General features: G+C 57.3%; 2 protein-coding genes across 2 annotated transcripts in view; both read left to right on the forward strand.

Annotated features, from left to right (window-relative positions):
- LOC102027216 (chromosome unknown open reading frame, human C9orf171) overlaps positions 1-15097 on the forward strand; it is a 117174-nt gene extending 102077 nt beyond the window's left edge. Inside the window, exon 6 of the mRNA XM_005408380.2 lies at positions 14253-15097. Within this exon, the coding sequence (XP_005408437.1) occupies positions 14253-14375 (123 nt within the window). The 3' untranslated portion in view covers positions 14376-15097. The remainder of the gene's footprint in view (positions 1-14252) is intronic.
- A 74-nt stretch (positions 15098-15171) lies between these two features.
- Positions 15172-16941, forward strand: LOC106147049 (translation initiation factor IF-2-like; the record flags this gene model as incomplete). The annotated part of the gene is given in 1 exon segment (XM_013506718.1): positions 15172-16941. A coding segment is annotated over 1 exon segment (757 nt), but the record flags the coding sequence as incomplete, so codon positions are not given.

Below are 16941 nucleotides of genomic sequence, written 5' to 3' on the forward strand. Positions count from 1 at the left end.
CCCTGGGTCAGTGTCAGCTCCACACGTGCACAGGTGTGTGCAGTGTACATGTCGGTGGGGGGAATCTTCACGTTTGCTGTGCAGCCTCTGGGGCCTGTGAGAGGAGCCGAGCCTGCTGAAGACGGGCTTTGTCTTCAGCCCTGTTCATGAGCTTTGGTCTTAGTCGGCTTGCGCTGCTACAGGAAATACTACAGCCTGGGTGGCTTCACCCACAGATGGCTTCACCCACCTCGGGTCTGGAGACTAGAAGTCCAAGATGGAGGTGCCAGCATGGTGGGTTCTGATGAGGGGCCTCTTCCTGGCTTTTAGCTGGCTGCCTTCTCACTGTGTCCTCAGAGGGCAGAGAGGGCACCATCGAGCTTGCCGTATCTCTGCTTGTAAGGGCACTTATCCCAGCCTGGGGGCCCCACCCTCATGACCTCCTCTAACCCTAGTCACCTGCAAAGGACCCACTTCCAGTACCATCCCACTGGAGTCAGAGCTTCCACATGATTCAGCCCAGAGCACCTTCTCTCTCCAGTTCATCACAAATCTGCCTCCTACCTCCTGCTCGTGGCTCCTGCTTCCGGAGCCCCTTAGAAGCGGTGGTTCCCCCGCAAATTCCCCAAGTCAGATGCTGCTCCCACAGTGCCAGGCTCGTAGCTATGCCCAGAGCAGAGCTCTGAGTGCTGGGAGGAGGAGCCCTAACTGGCAATGACAGTAGACCCCCAGACGTTGTGACCTCTGCCAGTAAGCGTTGCGTTCTCTACCTTTATCCACCGCCATAAAGATCTGTCCATTTGAACCACATTTCTGTGAATTCCTTAACAAAACGGAGCTTGAAGACGGCCATCAGTGTTACCTGGATCGCTGAATACAAGACTGAAAATTCCCGGCCGGCAGACGGTTTCAGGAAAGGGTAGTGGGAGGAGGTGTGTACCCTTAGCAGCCCTAACAGCAGCAGCAGCCAGCACGTCTAGAATCCCTGCTGCTCAGGGTGCTGGCACCGTGCTAGGCACTCGGCAAATGGCCCCGCAGGATGGGCACAATGGCCTCTGCTTTGTAGGCAAGAAACCGAGGCTCCTGGCCTCACAGCTGGAATGTGAGATGAGAACTTTGATCTGTCTGACTCAGAAACCTGTGCGCCTAACCATCGGGCTAGTGCCGTCCCTCTGGTGTGTAAGACATGGTGGACAAGACAATGCGCTCTTCTGTGCCCCGCGTGGCAGAAACTGGTAAGAGTCAGAATCTGTTCAGCTCAGGGACCTGAGTCCCCGACAGTCTCTGCTTTACACAGCCCTCGAATGTCTTATTTCAAACCACATGCGATCCACTGGGTACTGCAAATCACTGGGAAGGAAATGGTGCAAATATTGTAGAAGATAAAACACTTCGAGTTTAATTAAGCAAAGCAGATGGAGAGAATCTTTAGCATGCATGGATTTCAGGCACATTTCTAAGGGCTCTGTTGTCTCATCCCAAGCTCTTAACCTATCCACCCATGCATCTGTCTACTTAACCACCACCCATCCACCTTTCAGTCCTTCTGTCCATCCATCCATCCATCCATCCATCCATTCTTCCATCCATCATCCATCCATCCATCCATCTATCCATCCTTCTTTCCTTCCTTCCATCCATCCATCTTTCAGTCCATCCATCCATCTTTCCATCTATTCATCCATTTAGGCATTATCTGTCTATCTATCTATCTATCTATCTATCTATCCATCTATCTATCTATCCACCTATCCATCCATCTACCCATCCATCTATCCACCCATCTGTCCATCCATATGCCCCATACATCTATCAGCCATCCTTTTGTTTATCCAGTCAAGATTTGCTGAGTGTCTACTGGGTAACCCTAAGAGCAGAGTCACCCTGAGACTCTTGGCGGTCCCCTGTCTGCTAACATTCTCCCAGAACAGTGTCCAGAATACAGCATTGACACTCTTGCTGTCTAGCTAAGGACACTTCACTCTACTCTTCCTACGTGTGACCTGACAGGCCCCTTCAGTCACAGAAAGGTTCTGTCCCCTCCTAAAGACCCCAGAAAAAATTCTTCCTGATCATGACTTCTATTAAGGGAAGAGGGGAAAAACGATGACAACCCCCACTGCAGTGAACCCCCCCAACAGGCTTAGACATCGAACATCTGAGTGTGTCCCCCACCACCTAGGCAGTGACCAGGAGTTATTCAACAGCCTCTGAATACACAGTAAGTCCTGACGGGCACCGTGTGGATGGCCCCGCAAGGGCATGATTTGCATTCGAGCACATAATCCAAGAGTCTGTCAGTGGAGGCACAGTGTGCCCGGGTAACCACCTGTGCTACCTGGGAAAGCACCGCCAGGTAAACTTCCAGAGAAAGTAATTAAGGAATCCCCGTTGCCCAAATTCGGCAGCCGGATGAGGAGCTCTCGAGTCTGAAACTCACCAGGGATCTGGTGTCTCTCCCGGCCTGATCCCCCATCAAAACAAGCAGTGGAGACTTGTGAAGGGACCCGCCATGTGCCGCTGCCGGCTTCCCCTTCCCCGGGACGCCCACCAGGGCCGCGTGGGCTGGCCAGGGTCACTGTGTCGCAGGAGCAGTGGGCATCAAGCGAGATCGCTGCTTTGTGAGCAGGGGCGGGGGGCGGGGGGGGACTGAGGCCGGCACACAGTTACACAGGCCTCTCCCAGATCTGGCAAACGCCAATTAATATTTATCAAGTACCCACAGCGGACGTGAGGCTGAGAATCAACACGCAAAGCCTACAGCCCTGGCATCGGGGCTTGGACACTGCAGTGCAGGCAAGGCTTCCACGTGCAGGTCGACGCTCTGTGCACTTGGGGGCCCCGCCTCGCTGGGAGGACCGCAGGAGTTGGGGTCGGTGCTTAGACAAGCGGCTTCTTTCTTCTCACTGGGACAACAAGGTTGGTGATGGGCGACTAGGAGTTATCCACTCCTGGCCTCCGCTGGGAGGAGGGGACACTATGGGGCTGTCCCAGAGCACCAGGCTGTCCTCCTCACAAGGACCCTCGGAAGGGTCTCCACCAGCACATCCCCTTTGCCATGTCCTCTCCCATTTGAGCTTGAAGGACAGGGCCGGCCCTGCTGACCACTGGGGCCCGCAGCCCACAGTGACCTTCCGAGTGCCGAATCCAAGGTCGGATGGGCAGGTGGCCGTGCAGGACCCCCTCCGGCCCATGCCCCCAGGGCCCCTCCTAGAAGGAGAGTGCCAAGCCAACTCTGAGAAGGGGGCCCCTTCCCTCCCCGCTCCCGTGGCGCGGCTCTGCCGGCTTTGTTGATAACCCTGCTGCAAACAGACCTCGCGCCGTCGGTGCGCGTGAAGCTCCTGTCTCCCGTGCCATCCTCTCCCAGACAGTTTTTGAAAGGCAGGCGCCCACGCTCCCACCCCGGCCCACCCGTCAGGCGGGGGAGCCGGGTGCGGCCGGGCGAGCGGGGCTGACGAGCCTCCTCACCTGGCCCCTCGGTGCACCGCCTCCAATTAAATCAAAATGGTTTGTTTTTAATGGTCTTTTACACTGACAAGTGGGCGATCATTTTGGGCCCACTAGCTGTCAGGGAGCCGAGGCAAATCCTCCGTTGATAATGCCCAATGCTTCCAATTAGGAGCCGCGGCCGCTCCTGGCGCGCTAACGATTCCCCAGCCGCCCCCCAGGCCCCTTTGGCGCTGGCGGTTTCTTCTGCCTCCTCCACCGCAAATTACTGACACAAAACGGAAGGCCCCGCGTCTCCTCCGCCACGCCAGGCCCGGGCCCTGTTGGGTTTAATGAGCCGATGGAAGTTTCGTGGCTCCGGCGCTAAATTCTTTTCTTGTTTGACAGCTGCTCGGCTAAGGCGAGTGTTGACCTTATAAAAGATTTAGTGTTTCTCATTATTTTCTGTCAAGCTCCACCGTGATGGCTGGGCGCGTATCATTTGCATCCTGGGTGTGCGTGTGTGTGCGTGTGTGTGTGTGTGTGTGCGCGCGTGTGCGTGTGAGCTGGGGGCTCTGGGGTGGGGGCGGCAGACAGGACAGGGAAGGGGTTGCGTTTGACCCCTTGGCAGCAGCTTCCTGTGACATTCTTCCTGGACTGAGGGCTTCAAAGAGAAACCGAGACACGAGGCCAAGACGACAGTGGTGGCCCAGAGAGTGCAGGCCCACGCGCCCTGCGGCCGGCCACCTCCCCGTGCGTGGGGGACCGCGGCCCGGCCAGGGAGGGGTGCTGGCAGGACCAGCCGCAGCATCGGGCTGAGGATTACCTTGGGGGGCTGCCTCTTTCCTTAGAGGCCTGAGCTAGGGTCGTTGTGGGGGCTCTGTCTCCCCGGCTCTCTACCCAGTGCTAGGGTGCAGTGGTTTTGAAATGCAGGCCGCTGTAAGAAGGGCCAGGTGCTTGTCCCGTGAGACGCTAATGGGTGCATTGTCACTACTTGTTTGGATTCGGCACCCTTGCCAAATTCGGGCTGCTGTCTAACAAGGCTCCCAGGATCCTGGCCGGTGCCTCCGCCAGCCCCTTGCCGGCCTCCTCCGAGTTCTCCCCTCGGTTCCGCCCGCCACTGTCCCAGGGGCAGGAGACTCCAGGTGGCCCGGAGAGGGAGAGAGAGCTGTGGTTCTCCCTGGTCACCATGGGAGACTCTGTTTCCGTGCATGGTCCTCTCCCACCCGCGCCCGCAGCAGACCTTGCTAATCAATCACTGCTCTGCCCCTGCGACCCAGACTTAGACTATTTAGTATCAGCACATGACCAGCAGCCGCCATGATTCAAGGAGCGAACCAGTAATCTGCTCACCACCCCCGCCCCACCAGGCCAGTTAAATGAACGGTGAAGTCTCCTAAATTCTGTCTTCTTGTGTCACATGATATTTATATAAGAGGGAATAAAATGCAGCTCACTGGTGGAAAAGCTGATATGTTGGACATCACCAAACTTAAAAACATCTCTGCTCCAGATGATACTGTGAAGAAGGTGAAAAGAAAACCTACAGAATGGAGAAAATATTTGCAGATTGTGTGTCTGATTCAGGACTTATACCTGTGGATGTAGAAATTACTCTTCTAACTTATAAGAAGACAAGTAACCCAATTTCAAAATGGGCCAGTGTTCTGAATACCCTCGCTCCCAGGATGGTACACAGGTGAGCAATAAACACATGCAAACATGGTCAGCAGCACAGGCTGTTAGCGAGGTGCACACCACTCTGTACCGCTATGATGCTACAATGAAAAGTCACAAGTGCTCCCAAGGATGCAAAGAAATGTGTTGGTGCACGCCTGTAATCCTAGCACTCAGGAGGCTGAGGCAGGAGGGTCACCACAAGTTAGAGGCCAGCCTGGGCTGCAGAGTGAGTTTAAGACCAGCCTGGAATACATAGTGAGACCCTATCTCAAAAACAAAAAAAAAGGATTTGAAGAAACAGGAACACCTATACATTGCTGGTGGAAATAGAAATAGGACGATCATTTTGAAAAACTGACAGTCCCCCAAAAGGCTAAGCACAGAGCCCCACATGGCCCAGTAACTCCATGTCCACAAGACAGGAAGACACAGCCACACAAAAACTTCTCCACAGTCCAAGCAGCACTGTTCACAATATTAAAAAAATGAAAGCTGAGCATAGTGGTGAGCGCCTGTAATCCCAGCACTTGGGAGGCTGAGGCAGGAGGATCTCTGCGAGTTGGAGGCCAGCCTGAGCTACAAAGTGAGTTCAAGGCCAGCCTGTCACCGAGGACCACAGTGATCCGATTCCATGGTACGAGCTTCAGCTGGGAGCCTGCCAGGAGGGGGCAGGGTGGGGCGGGCTGTCATGGGTGGGAGGGATCTTTGGTGAGTGATGAAATGTGCTAGACTCAGATGGCACTGATGTGTGTGGAGCCCTACGATTACGCGGAAGTCATCAATTCCCACACTTTCAGCAGCGCATCTCATGCTACGTGCATTATTTGCAGTGTAAGGTCGGGGCCCTGGGTCGGATCCGCCGCATCTCGCAAACAGCCTCCTTGCACAGTGTTGACTTAATGGCAGCCCCCCAGCCTCAGTGGGTCCTTGGCAATGATCTAGAGGCGCCCAAAGAGTTCCTGCAAACAGCAAATCAATGCTCACATTCTCTTCTGCCCCAGAACCTGAGCACAGACCTGGTCTTCATCCAGGCTTTGCTGCTTGGTAGCTGGGCCTTCTCCAGCTAGTGTCTTAACCATATCGTAAGCCCAGCTCTCGGGAGGATGAGACAGGAAGATTGCTATGTCTTTCTAACTACCTCTCCTGTCAGAGGAGGGCGGTCGTCCTTCCTCTCCACTCTCAGCGGGCCCAGGCAGGTACAGGTGCCATCTCAGAGCCGACCTTAGCGCTTTGAGGGAGGCAGGAGTTTGTTTCGGCAGCCAGAGCTTGGATGTCCTTTGAAGCCACAGCGTGTGTCAGCAGGGAGGGTCAGGCTCTGTGTCCCTGCTCCATCTATTTTTGGACCACAGAGAAATTAAAGCCGGTAGCAGAATAACAATTTAGGGGACCAGATGTCTCAGGAGAGATTGTTACCCTCATTAATTACTTAAACTACACTCGCTACATCAGAGGTTAGCACCCGGCCTGGCTCTGACCAGGCCCGGTGTGGATTTGTGTTCTGCCGGGGCCTCTGACCTCCAGCTGCCCCGAACTTGACAGAAATTACTGACCTGGGACTGATCCATAATTTTCAAGTGCCTCTCATTAGAGCAGACAGCCTCTCAATCTTTCACAGCAAAATCTCTCTCCCAGTCACCTGAGCCGTTGTCACTTAAAAAAACTAAAATCTCTGCGGCTGTCAGGGTTTTTTTTCCTAAGCTCTTCGGCAGATTTCCTTTTCTTTCTTTCTTTCTTTTTTTTTTACAAAGCTGGCTATTTTTCCTCCAAGTCTCCCTTCTGGCTTCTCAGTCCCCAGGCCCGTCTCGGGGAGGTTTGGCATCTGGTCGGGGACCGCCGTGGGGCTAATGAGAAGAGGCAGCCTCAGCTGCCCAGCCCCGGGACTGGGTCAGTTTCGGTTTTGTTTTTGTTATGACAGGGTCTCGCTGCGTAGTTCAGGCTGGCCTTGAACTCACGCTGCAGCCCAGGCCTTGCCGTCCTCCTGCCTTGGCCTCCCGATTTCTGGGATTACAGGTGTGCCCCACCCTGCCTGGCCGTGTGTTTCTGTTAAACCCAAATCACACGCGTGCTTGAACAATACAGGGAATCACTGTGTGTCTTAAATCTTTCTCACCCAGTGTCATACTTATGTTCCGTCCTGTACCTTGGTTTCCCTGCACCTTGTGTTTCTGAGTTCTGTGTCAGCTCCGTCGGAGCAGCACCGTCCAACAGGGCTTGGTGTGACGCTGAAGCCCCCCGGCCCACCGCGTCCACCCTATGCAGCAGGAACTGGCCACACCAGGCCACCGGGGACTCACAGCGCAGCGAGGGCCACCGAGGACGTGGCTTTTCTATTTTATTACATTTGAGTTCACTGAGATTAAAACAGCCATGGGGCGAGGGGCCACCCTGGTGGACAGTCCCCCTGCCCCTTCCCCCGGGTGACACGCTCTTTACCGGGTCACCAGGAGGCTGCCTCACACACCCCTCCTAGTGCACATAAACACGGCCTCCCGGCCCCCGGGGTTCGCCACATCCCGCCTGCCTTCCCCGCTGACGCCTGCTCCCTCTCAGCGGGGCCGGCTCGTGAACGCCCTTGTAGCGGGGTACAAGGTTTTGACCTGTTGCTGTCACTGCCATCCATAGGCGGGAAACCCTATCTCCCTGCTTTGGCTTGCTGCCCCCTGACGACCTGCTCGGGTGATCACCCGGCCTGTTGGGTCCCCTCAGAGCCCTGAGCTCCCGCAGAGCTTCTCCCATCACCTGGGGCCCCAACGCCCCGCTCCCTTGTTCTGAGTCCCTGCTGGATGCCGTTTCCTCGGGGCCTGCTGTGGCCCCTAAGTCGGTCTGAGTTTCTGTATTAGACTCTTGCCGAGCACCCCAGCGTCCCTGGCTTCATACTCAGCACAGCTATAACTGAAGGCTTAATTGTGTCACTGTGTCTGGTCCCCCGAGAGTGCGGGCTTCGTAAGTTCTCACTGTTATCTTACTGACCAGCACCGTGTCCAGTACGAATTAGGTGACTGACAAATGTTCATCAAATAAACAAGAGAATGAATACAGAAATGAAAGGACACTGGCTGTGCTTGCGCTGAGCTAGGCGCAGGGCTCCCTGTGACGGCCCCGGCTTGCCCTGCGGAAGGATTTCCCACTGAGAGCGGGGCAGGCGTTGTTGGAAGGCACAGAAAGCAAAGCCTCAGCCAGTGCCCAGGCTCGGATCTGTGCAGACTCCTTTGGAATCAAAGAAATTAAATTAAGAATCCCTAACAAATGTAACTGGTAAAATTGCCCCGACGTTTAAAAGCCCGTGTATAAATAACTTAGAGATCAAAGGGGAAACCCGGAGATTAGATAGAAATTAGATTAAAAATGGACGGAGCAAAAATAAAGACACCCAAAACCCGTGAGCTGAGCTAGGTGAGGATTTGGCGGGAGGGCAGTTACTGGCACAGCAATGCTAGCGTGAGAGAAATAAAGCCGACCATGCCACAGCCGGGCCTCCACCTCTCCACGGCAGCCGGGGGCAGTCGGCTTCGATGACCCTGAGTGCCCCACTGGCTTGACTTTCAGGGGATCTTCCATGCTGACAAGGCTGCGGGGAGACGGGGTGTTAGACTCCTTGCACGCAGAACACAGATCTCTCCAAAGACCTTGGGGCTGTGCAGCCCCCCACGCTGCCCCCCCCCAGCCCTCCTACCTGTTCTGGTGTTTTCCCCTTTGCGCAAGGCGTCCCACCCCGGGCTCTGGTCGAGCCCCACCACCTGGGACAGTCAAGCTCCCCTTCCTGCCCAGAGAACCGCCTGCCCCAGAAAGTTAAGAGTCCGGAGTCCAATTGTTGGCTTCTGAGGGCGGGGCGCCTGGTGTGCTGAGCGACTTCCTCCAGGGACGCCTGGCTGGGCCGCATGGGCCTGGCCGTCTTGCTCGCCGGGGTCTCCAGGCAGGCGTGCAATGAGAGGGGGACCTGCTCCTTTGCCCATGGACTGGCCGGGGCTGCGGGCAGCCGGGGGCGCTCACCTCTTATTTACCTGCGTTGACCTTCAAGCGACTCACAGCTCCATTCAGCAAAGCTGTCTCCTGCCAAAGCCGTTACAGTTTCTTAGCTCCAGGCAGAGACAGACCGCAGATGGCTTAATTTAGAGGCCTCGAAGACGGAATTCCTTGCTCCAAGGCTCTGCGTCGGCGGGCTCCAGGGGGCCGGGGCGTCGTGAGCACACAGAGCTCCAGACCCGGCTGGTGCCGAGGCCCCTCGAGGGGGCACGCATGTGCGTGTGGTACAGGGCCAGGCCTGGAGTGGTGACTAGAGCAGTGGCGGCGAGCTGGCTGCCTCCTGCCCCGCAACCCTGGGTTCAATCTGCGATGGAACCTTTGGACGGAGAGTTCCCTCTGCAAAGCGGAGCCCCTGGGGCGCTGATCTGCTCAGGACCTGTGCAGCTGTCCTGGTGCCGCCCCATGGTGACCAGGGCCGGTCTGGCGGAAGGCACCCGGCTGCACCCCCCTCTGAACATGCTATGGGCTCCGGGACTGGGGTGCATAATGAGAATTGTCAGGCCCTGCCACCTTCAGACTCGGGGACACTCCAGGCCCCAGAGGAACAGCGTTCCTGCCTCTGCCCACACTGTTTCCGCCACCCGACCGCCCTTCCCACCCCTCACCCCAGTGCTTGCGGGCTGCATCAGATCTGTCCTGGTCCGACGGCGCCCTGACTGCTGGGCCCGGTGCATGCTGTGTGCTTCGCTTGGTCACACGAGGCTCACCCGGCCGACCTCACACAGCCATCTGCAGTGCAGGCCTGTTGGGACCCCGAGCGCTGAGCACTGCAGCTGCCCCGACACACAGTAGGTACATGATCCACTTTTCTTGGTGGATGGACAAATGAATGCCTCCGCTTCAAGGAAGTTGTTACATCAGTGCAAATTGCAAAGAGAAAATATCAACTGGGTGTGGTGGCACATGCCTATAATCCCAGCATGGCGAAGGCTGAGGCAGGAGGATTGCTGCAAGTCTGAGGCCATCCTGGGCTACACAGTGAGACCTTGTCTCCAAAAAACAAAACAAAGAAAATTTCTAATTTGGATGCTTTTTTGTCCTCTGCATTCAGCTGGGCAGCTTCTTAGAGCCTCCATCCTCCCACTGCCCCCTTGGGAGCTGACCTGCTGGAGGGCTTCCAAATGGCTACAGGCTGGGAGGTTTAAAGCAGGGTCTCACTATGCAGTTCAGGCTGGCTTCAAACTCGAGGAGATCCTCCTGCCTCAGCCTCCTCCTTAGTGCTCAGATTACAATTGCATGCCAGCACACCCAGCTCTCACAGCTCTGAAGAATAGTTGAAACCAAGGCTGGGAAGGGCTGCGCTCCCTCCTGAGAAGTCAGGGAAGGGTCCTTCCTGGCTCTTCCGGCCTCTGGAGGCTCCTGGCATCCCTGGCCCTGGCCCAGTGCTCCAGTGCCTGCCTCTGACCTCACACGGGGCCTCTGTATCTTCTTCTCTAAAAGATCCGCGTCTGAATCCCAGCATTTTACATTTCCCCTTACGTACTTGTTAAAGATGTTTTGAAAAGCGAGCTCTGTCACACACTTTAACGTATGCTGGTGTGCTTATGTGGGGACTTCTGTTTGGAAATAGCTGACTGACAGAGAATCAATTGCAAGCCCTCTGGAATAAACCTAGGTGTGTCCACGAAAAAACAGTGTAAAGAGGACACACTGTGTGAGTCGCTCAGGGCGGCCTCCGCTAGACCCTCAGCTTAACTGCGTCTGTAAAGATCCTTTCTCCAAAGACGGCCGCATTCGCCAGCTCCAGGGGTCAGAACTTGGGGTCGCTGTGCCACCCTCTGCAGGGGCCAATGGGGACAGCGGAGACAAAGGTCCCGAAGCTGTGCTTCCTCCTGCAGAGCCGCAGGGTGGGGAGCAGAGTGGAGAGCAAGTTGCCGAGGGCGCGGCTGCTCGGGGTGCAAAGTTCCATTCGAAAGTGAACGAGCTCTGGAACTGAGGGACGTCGAGTCTCATTCAGAGACTGTGTGCACTAATCATACACTTGAAAAATGCCAGGAGACAGCACTTGGGAGCCTGAAGCAGAAGGATCACCATGAGTTCAAGGTCAGCCTGGGCTACATAGTGAGTTTAAAAGCTAGCCTGAACCACACAGTGAGAACTTGTCTCAAAAAAACGCCCCCCAAAAAAAGAAAGAAAGAAAAAAGAAGCAAGCAAGAAAGAAAGCAAATGCCAGGAGAAATGGCAGGGAGGCATACATCTGTGATTCCAGCACTTGGGAGGCTGAGGCAGGAAGATCACTAACCCAGGAAGGTCAGCCTGGGTGAGTTCAAGACCAGTCTGGACTACATAGAGCGAGACACTGCCTCAAAAAAAAATTTTTTTTTTACCTGCTTTGAGACAGGGTTTCACTCTGCAGTTCAAGCCGGCCTTGAATTCACTCTGTAGCCCAGGTTGGCCTCGAACTTACAGTGATTCTGCTGCCTCAGCCTCCCAAGTGCTGGGTTTATAGACATGTGCCACCATGCCCGGCTTGTCTCAAAAAATTTTTTAAAAATTTTTTTCTAGAGGGTAGACCTCATGCTAATTACTCAAACCCAAAGAATAAAAAATAAACCTTTTTTTTTTTTTTTTTTAACAAAAACCAACAGGGCAAAAGGAAACTTTCAAAAGTGATGAATATTTTCATTGCCTTGATTGTAGAGATGGTTTTCATGGGCATAATGTCTACACCCAAACTGTGCCCATTTGATGCAGTTTTTGTAAATCCACTAAATCCCAGTGAAGCTATTACAGTTTTTTACAGAAGAAAATTATCATTGCAGGATATGGTAGCAACGTGGAAAGTTGTTTTGACATAATATTAAGGGGGTCCCACCGGATTCATAGTTATGGCTGTTAGGAAAACATGCATAGGAAGAACATGCCTGTCTTACGACAAACCACACCACGACTGAGGACGCCACCAGGGACAGCGCCCTGGGCAAGCTGACCGCCCCCTCAGACTGCAGCGACCCAAGTGTCGGGAGAATCGAGCCGTCACCTCCGGGGACACAAATCTGTCCCCTGACAGGCCTCTTGCTGCCTGCTTCTCCCAGCCCCCTGTGCAGGGTCTCCTCTCTCCCCATCACTCCTGTGTGGTGCCTCGGGGATGTTTAGGACACTTGAGTCTGAGCCGAGCCCGGGTCCCCGTTCGGTCAGCCACAGTGAGCTCACACCAGCAGTCAGCCCCGGCTCCCCGGGACACCAGGGGACCTTGTGAAGCCGCCTGCCCCGGGGACCAGGACCTCTGGGGTTGGCTCAGGCTGCCGCCTGGGTTACAAGAGCCCCAAGGTGAGGCTGATGCACCCAAAGAAATCTGCACCCCAGGATGGCTGCGGGGCACGCTGCCATTGTGGGGCCATGACGGGACCGGCAAAGGGTCCGAGGCCTCCCGAAGCCTGCGCTGGCCTGCATGTGAGGACTTGTGGGTGTGTTCTCCCAGGGGACGTGTCCCCTCAGGGTCCACATCTCTTAGAGAGCAAAGGATGTGGCCACTGTAGGGCTAACTGTGCTGCCCGTCCCCACTTGGCTCAGGTGGGTTTCTAACGAGGAGAAGCACCCCTTCACCTCACAGGGAGGTGCAGGAAGCACCCCGTGTTGCACAGGCAGCTGCGGCAGAATGTTCTGGAAAGAATCCAAAGCTGAGGGCTCAGAGGAGGGCAGGGGCCTAAAGCATTTTCTCTGCCACCAGTTCCCTGTGGGCCAGGCCCCAGCCAACCCTGTTCCAGCCTCAGTCTCCACATCTGTAGTGGGATGGACATGGTCCCATTGTGCTCTGCTGGGCACCAAGTGCGAGGATTCTCCCGGCTTCCTGTTAATATTTTATTCTCCGCCCACGTTTCTGTCTCTTACCTTTTGTCATCAGCACCGTGGGCTGAGCTAACCTCTCCGGGGGTGTGGGGGCCTGGGTTCTGAATCAGACCCTATGGCTGCTGGGCATGCAGGTCCAGCTTTATCCTGAAGCGCAGTGGCACCCTCGCTGCTCCTACAGACCTCCGACCCTGGCATGGCCCCGACACCAGCACGGCACCTCCTGGTGGACTCAAGCTCCGCTGGGTTGGGCCAGAACACACGCAGCCCCCTTTGCCCAGGAAGCGCTGCACATCCTTTGAGCCCCAGTCAGTGGCTCTTCTCCGGGACTAAGCTCCTCATCTGCGAGGCCTGCAGATGGCAGTGAGATGGGCCTTCGATTGAGCGTGCCTGCCGTCCCACTGATTTTAGGAGGGTGGAGCCCTTCTCCCTTGTTCCGGGCTCCGGCCCTGACTCAAGCTGCACTCAGCAGACGTGAATGAGTGAGTGCGTGAGTGGAAGAGTGGATGGGGAGATGGGTGGGTGGATGGACAGACGGACGGGCGGATGGATGGACAGGAGGATGATGGACGGATGGACAGATGTGTAAGTAGACAGGTGAGCCTCTGCCCCTCGGACCCCATGCCTCAGGCCATCCCGAGGGGAAAGGCCATGTTAGCGGGCACCACTTTCTCTCACCTGGAGGGGAGGTCAGCGACTCAGTGCTGGAGCCAGGGTTCACCCAGCACTGCTGCTGGGGAGGCTGGCGGGGAAGGGCGAGGCGTGGCGGCACACACCCTCAGACACAGGAGCTGCCCCTCCCGAGTGTGGCTTGGCGTGGTTGGTGCTGCCCTCCGGAGGGCAGGGACTCGTTCTTGGGCTCCTGCAGCACAGGGTCCCCCTCGGGGACGGCGGCTCGTGTGGGTTCCTGAAGGATGGCACACGTCCTGTTGGAAGTGATGCGGGTACACGGGGCATGGGTTCTCTGCATGTCTTCCCAGCGACGGCTGGACAGGCTGCCAGGCCTTGGCCACTGCCCTCGCTGCCCGGGGTCTCACCACCTCCTTCTGGCTGGGTCTCATGGCACTGTGCTGGAGTCCCCCTTGCAGCTATTTTTATTATTCTCTAAGATTGTGAGGCTTGGGGGTGCATGCCTATAATCTCAGCCCCTGGGAGGCTGAGGCAGGAGGATCACTGAGAATTCGAGGTCAGCCTGAGTACGTAGTGAGTTCACGACCAGTGTGAACTACATAGTGAAACCATCTTAAAAAAAACCAAAAAAGACAAAAGCAAACACAAGATCAAAGGGGGGATGGGAAGGCGGATGGGGCGGCCAGAAAGAGCCTCACCCCTGCGCTCTTGTCTCCTGCCGGCAGGTGGGTCCTCATCTGGACACCTTCCCCACCGAGGCCGACCGCCAGAGAGCGTTCAAAGTCCACCAGGAAGAACGTGCTGTGCGCCAGGGGACCCTGCGGATGGGCAACTACACCCACCCCTAGACCCTGTGACGCGTGAGCCACCCCCGCTGTGGTGGGAAGTCCCCTGAGAGACTCACCTGACTCTGCTGCTGCTCCCAGCCCCAGCCGGCCCCTCCCCCATTTCAGCCGGCTCTCAGGTTAATTGTTTTCTGTAAGCCCCCGTACACTCCACCCCAAGTTCACCAACATGAGCCTCACCCTACCCCAGCAGCCTTCTACCTGTGACCCTCCTGGGTCAGCTCTCCCTGTTCCTCTTCCCAGAGCCTCACCTGACAAGATCAACCCACATTACGAGGCAGCTTTTAACAAGCCAGGCTGAGGGTGGAACCCCCGGCCCTGCCCACCGGGCGATGAGAACAGCCGGCGCATTTCCTGCAGAAAGCGCCACGCCGATGTGCTCTGAAAGCCCCATTTTCTGTTCCAAGCATGAGTTTTCGTTGCTCTTTTTGGGACGGCTGGTGTCTCACCGAGGCAGAATTCTCTGTCTGGGACCCCTGGCAGCGAGCAGGAAGAGCCAACGGTTTATTACCGGGGCAGCCCCGCCCCTCTGAGCCAGGCGCTGTCAATCAGGCAGGCCGGCGGCCTTGTCCTTGCAGACGGGACGTCACCTGCCCTTGAGAGGCCAAAGGTGTCCGGGTTGCAGAGCGTCTTGGGCAAACTCCTGGGCACTCCTCCCTCCCAGCTCTCTCAGGTTCTGGGACTTTTCTCCACGAATTACAGGCCGATGTGTTTTAAATGGAAAAGCCTACCTGTCCTCTTCCCCTGCGTCTTTCTGTGAAAACCAGTAGATGCCGAAGTGCTGGGTGAGCTACACTGAGGCTTGGCAGAGGCTGACTCTGAGACTCGGGACTCCCAAGGCGCAGGACCGGTTCACGGGGCGTCTCCCAGGCCGGCCCCTCCCCCTGCCTCCCGATGCCATCTCCCACCTGAGGGCCCCCAGCGCTGACCTGCAACCCGCACTTCTCCCGGTTTCCGGTTTCCGTCTGCGCCTACCCAGCCACTCCCCTGCCCCCCAGGCGTGTGGTGCTCACCTCTAGCATCCAGGTAGCCGGAACACGCGGCTTTCCCCGCCACACCTGCTTCCCTGGGCCTTTCCCGCGGCAGAAACGGCATCGGCATCCGCCCGGCCATGGGGCCAGGAAACTCCCCTCTCTGCTCCCTGACCTCTCACCCAGCCGGTCACACACTGTCCCAGTCACCTGCAAAACCACCGCTCAGGCCAGTCGACCCTGCACCCTGCTCCGCCGCCCTGAGAGTGAGCCTGTCACCTCAACCCCGTCTGATCCCCGGCTCCTCGCGGCCCCCACTCGCGGCAGAGCAGCCCCCTTCCCCTTGGGGGCCCCCAGCACTGTGGGACTGAAGCCCGCAGCTCCCCCAACTCCTGCTGTGGGCTTCGAGCTGCTTTGCTGTGCCCGCCACGCCTGAACCCTGAGCTGCCTGCCTGCTCTCGGGATTTCTGCTTGTTCGCTGCCCTCCTCTCTGTAGAAGGGAAGCTGCCCACTTCCCAGCAGGGGCTAGGATCCCAGGGTCCAAATCCCACACACAGCCTGCCACCAGGCACAAGCTCATGTTGTCCGGGGGCATCCCTCAGCCTGGCAGGGAGAGGCCCATTCTGGTGGCCACCTGGGGGCCTGGACAGTCACTACAGCACAGATTTGGGGGGGCTTTCCAACCAGCACCCCCATGCACACTGTCCACCCATCAGAAGCGGGTTCATAGCCAGGCATGGTGGCACATGCCTGCAATCCCAGCATTTGGGAGGCTGAGGCAGGAGGATCACAAGTTACAGTGCAACCTAGTCAATACAGTGAACGTCCCGCCCTGTGAGTGATGAGGTACTCGGGCAGGACGTTCCAAGGGACAGCTGTATCAAGAAGGAAAAATTCTGAATGGGGGCCCCGTTTTAGCTCTAAACACCCCAGCGCAAAGGACCCAGACGTGGGTTCGACGTTCCGGGAAGTTCTCCCCGTCTCTTTTCCTGCGCGCTGTGCGTCTTGCTGGGGCTGTGACAAGCCGGCTGAGACCTCCTGGGTCGCCCGGCCGCGGGTCCTCCGCCCGCCCCGGCCTCCTGGCAGCGAGCTCGGCTGCTTGTCCTACAGCGCCACCCGCTGGCCAGGCCGAGGCCGAGGCAGCCCTTCGGCCCTTCGCTTCCCGCCGCGGCTCCTCCGCAAGGATCGGCTTGAGCTCCCAAAGCCCCGCCTCTGCCTGCGGTGCGCTTCCCCGTCCCGGCCACCCCGTGCCCCCTCCAGCCGGCCGGGCGCCGGGGCCGACGCCCTGGGAGCCGGGCGCTGTGGGGGCGCGGCCGTGTGTTTCTCGGAGATCCCCCCACACGGAAGACGCCCCTGTGCCCCAGCCCCGCCGTCCGCGGCTGGTCTGGGCCCCTGTCCGCCCGGTTCCCGAAGTCCGCGCGGGGCGGGAGGGGCCGCGGCCCCGGGGAGGAGGAGGCGGAGAGCCGCGGCCAGGCGCCAGAGCGGAGCCGGAGCCTTTGGGAAGGCGTCTAGAAGAGCCCGGCGGAGCTCCTGGGCAGCAAGACGGGGCCAGGACAGGCCTCCTGCGCAGGCCGAAGCTACTGAGCGGGCCTGTCTGC

The sequence above is a fragment of the Chinchilla lanigera genome, unplaced genomic scaffold (assembly GCF_000276665.1).
Source record: "Chinchilla lanigera isolate Chin_1 unplaced genomic scaffold, ChiLan1.0 scaffold00112, whole genome shotgun sequence".
NCBI classification, from domain to species: domain Eukaryota; kingdom Metazoa; phylum Chordata; class Mammalia; order Rodentia; family Chinchillidae; genus Chinchilla; species Chinchilla lanigera.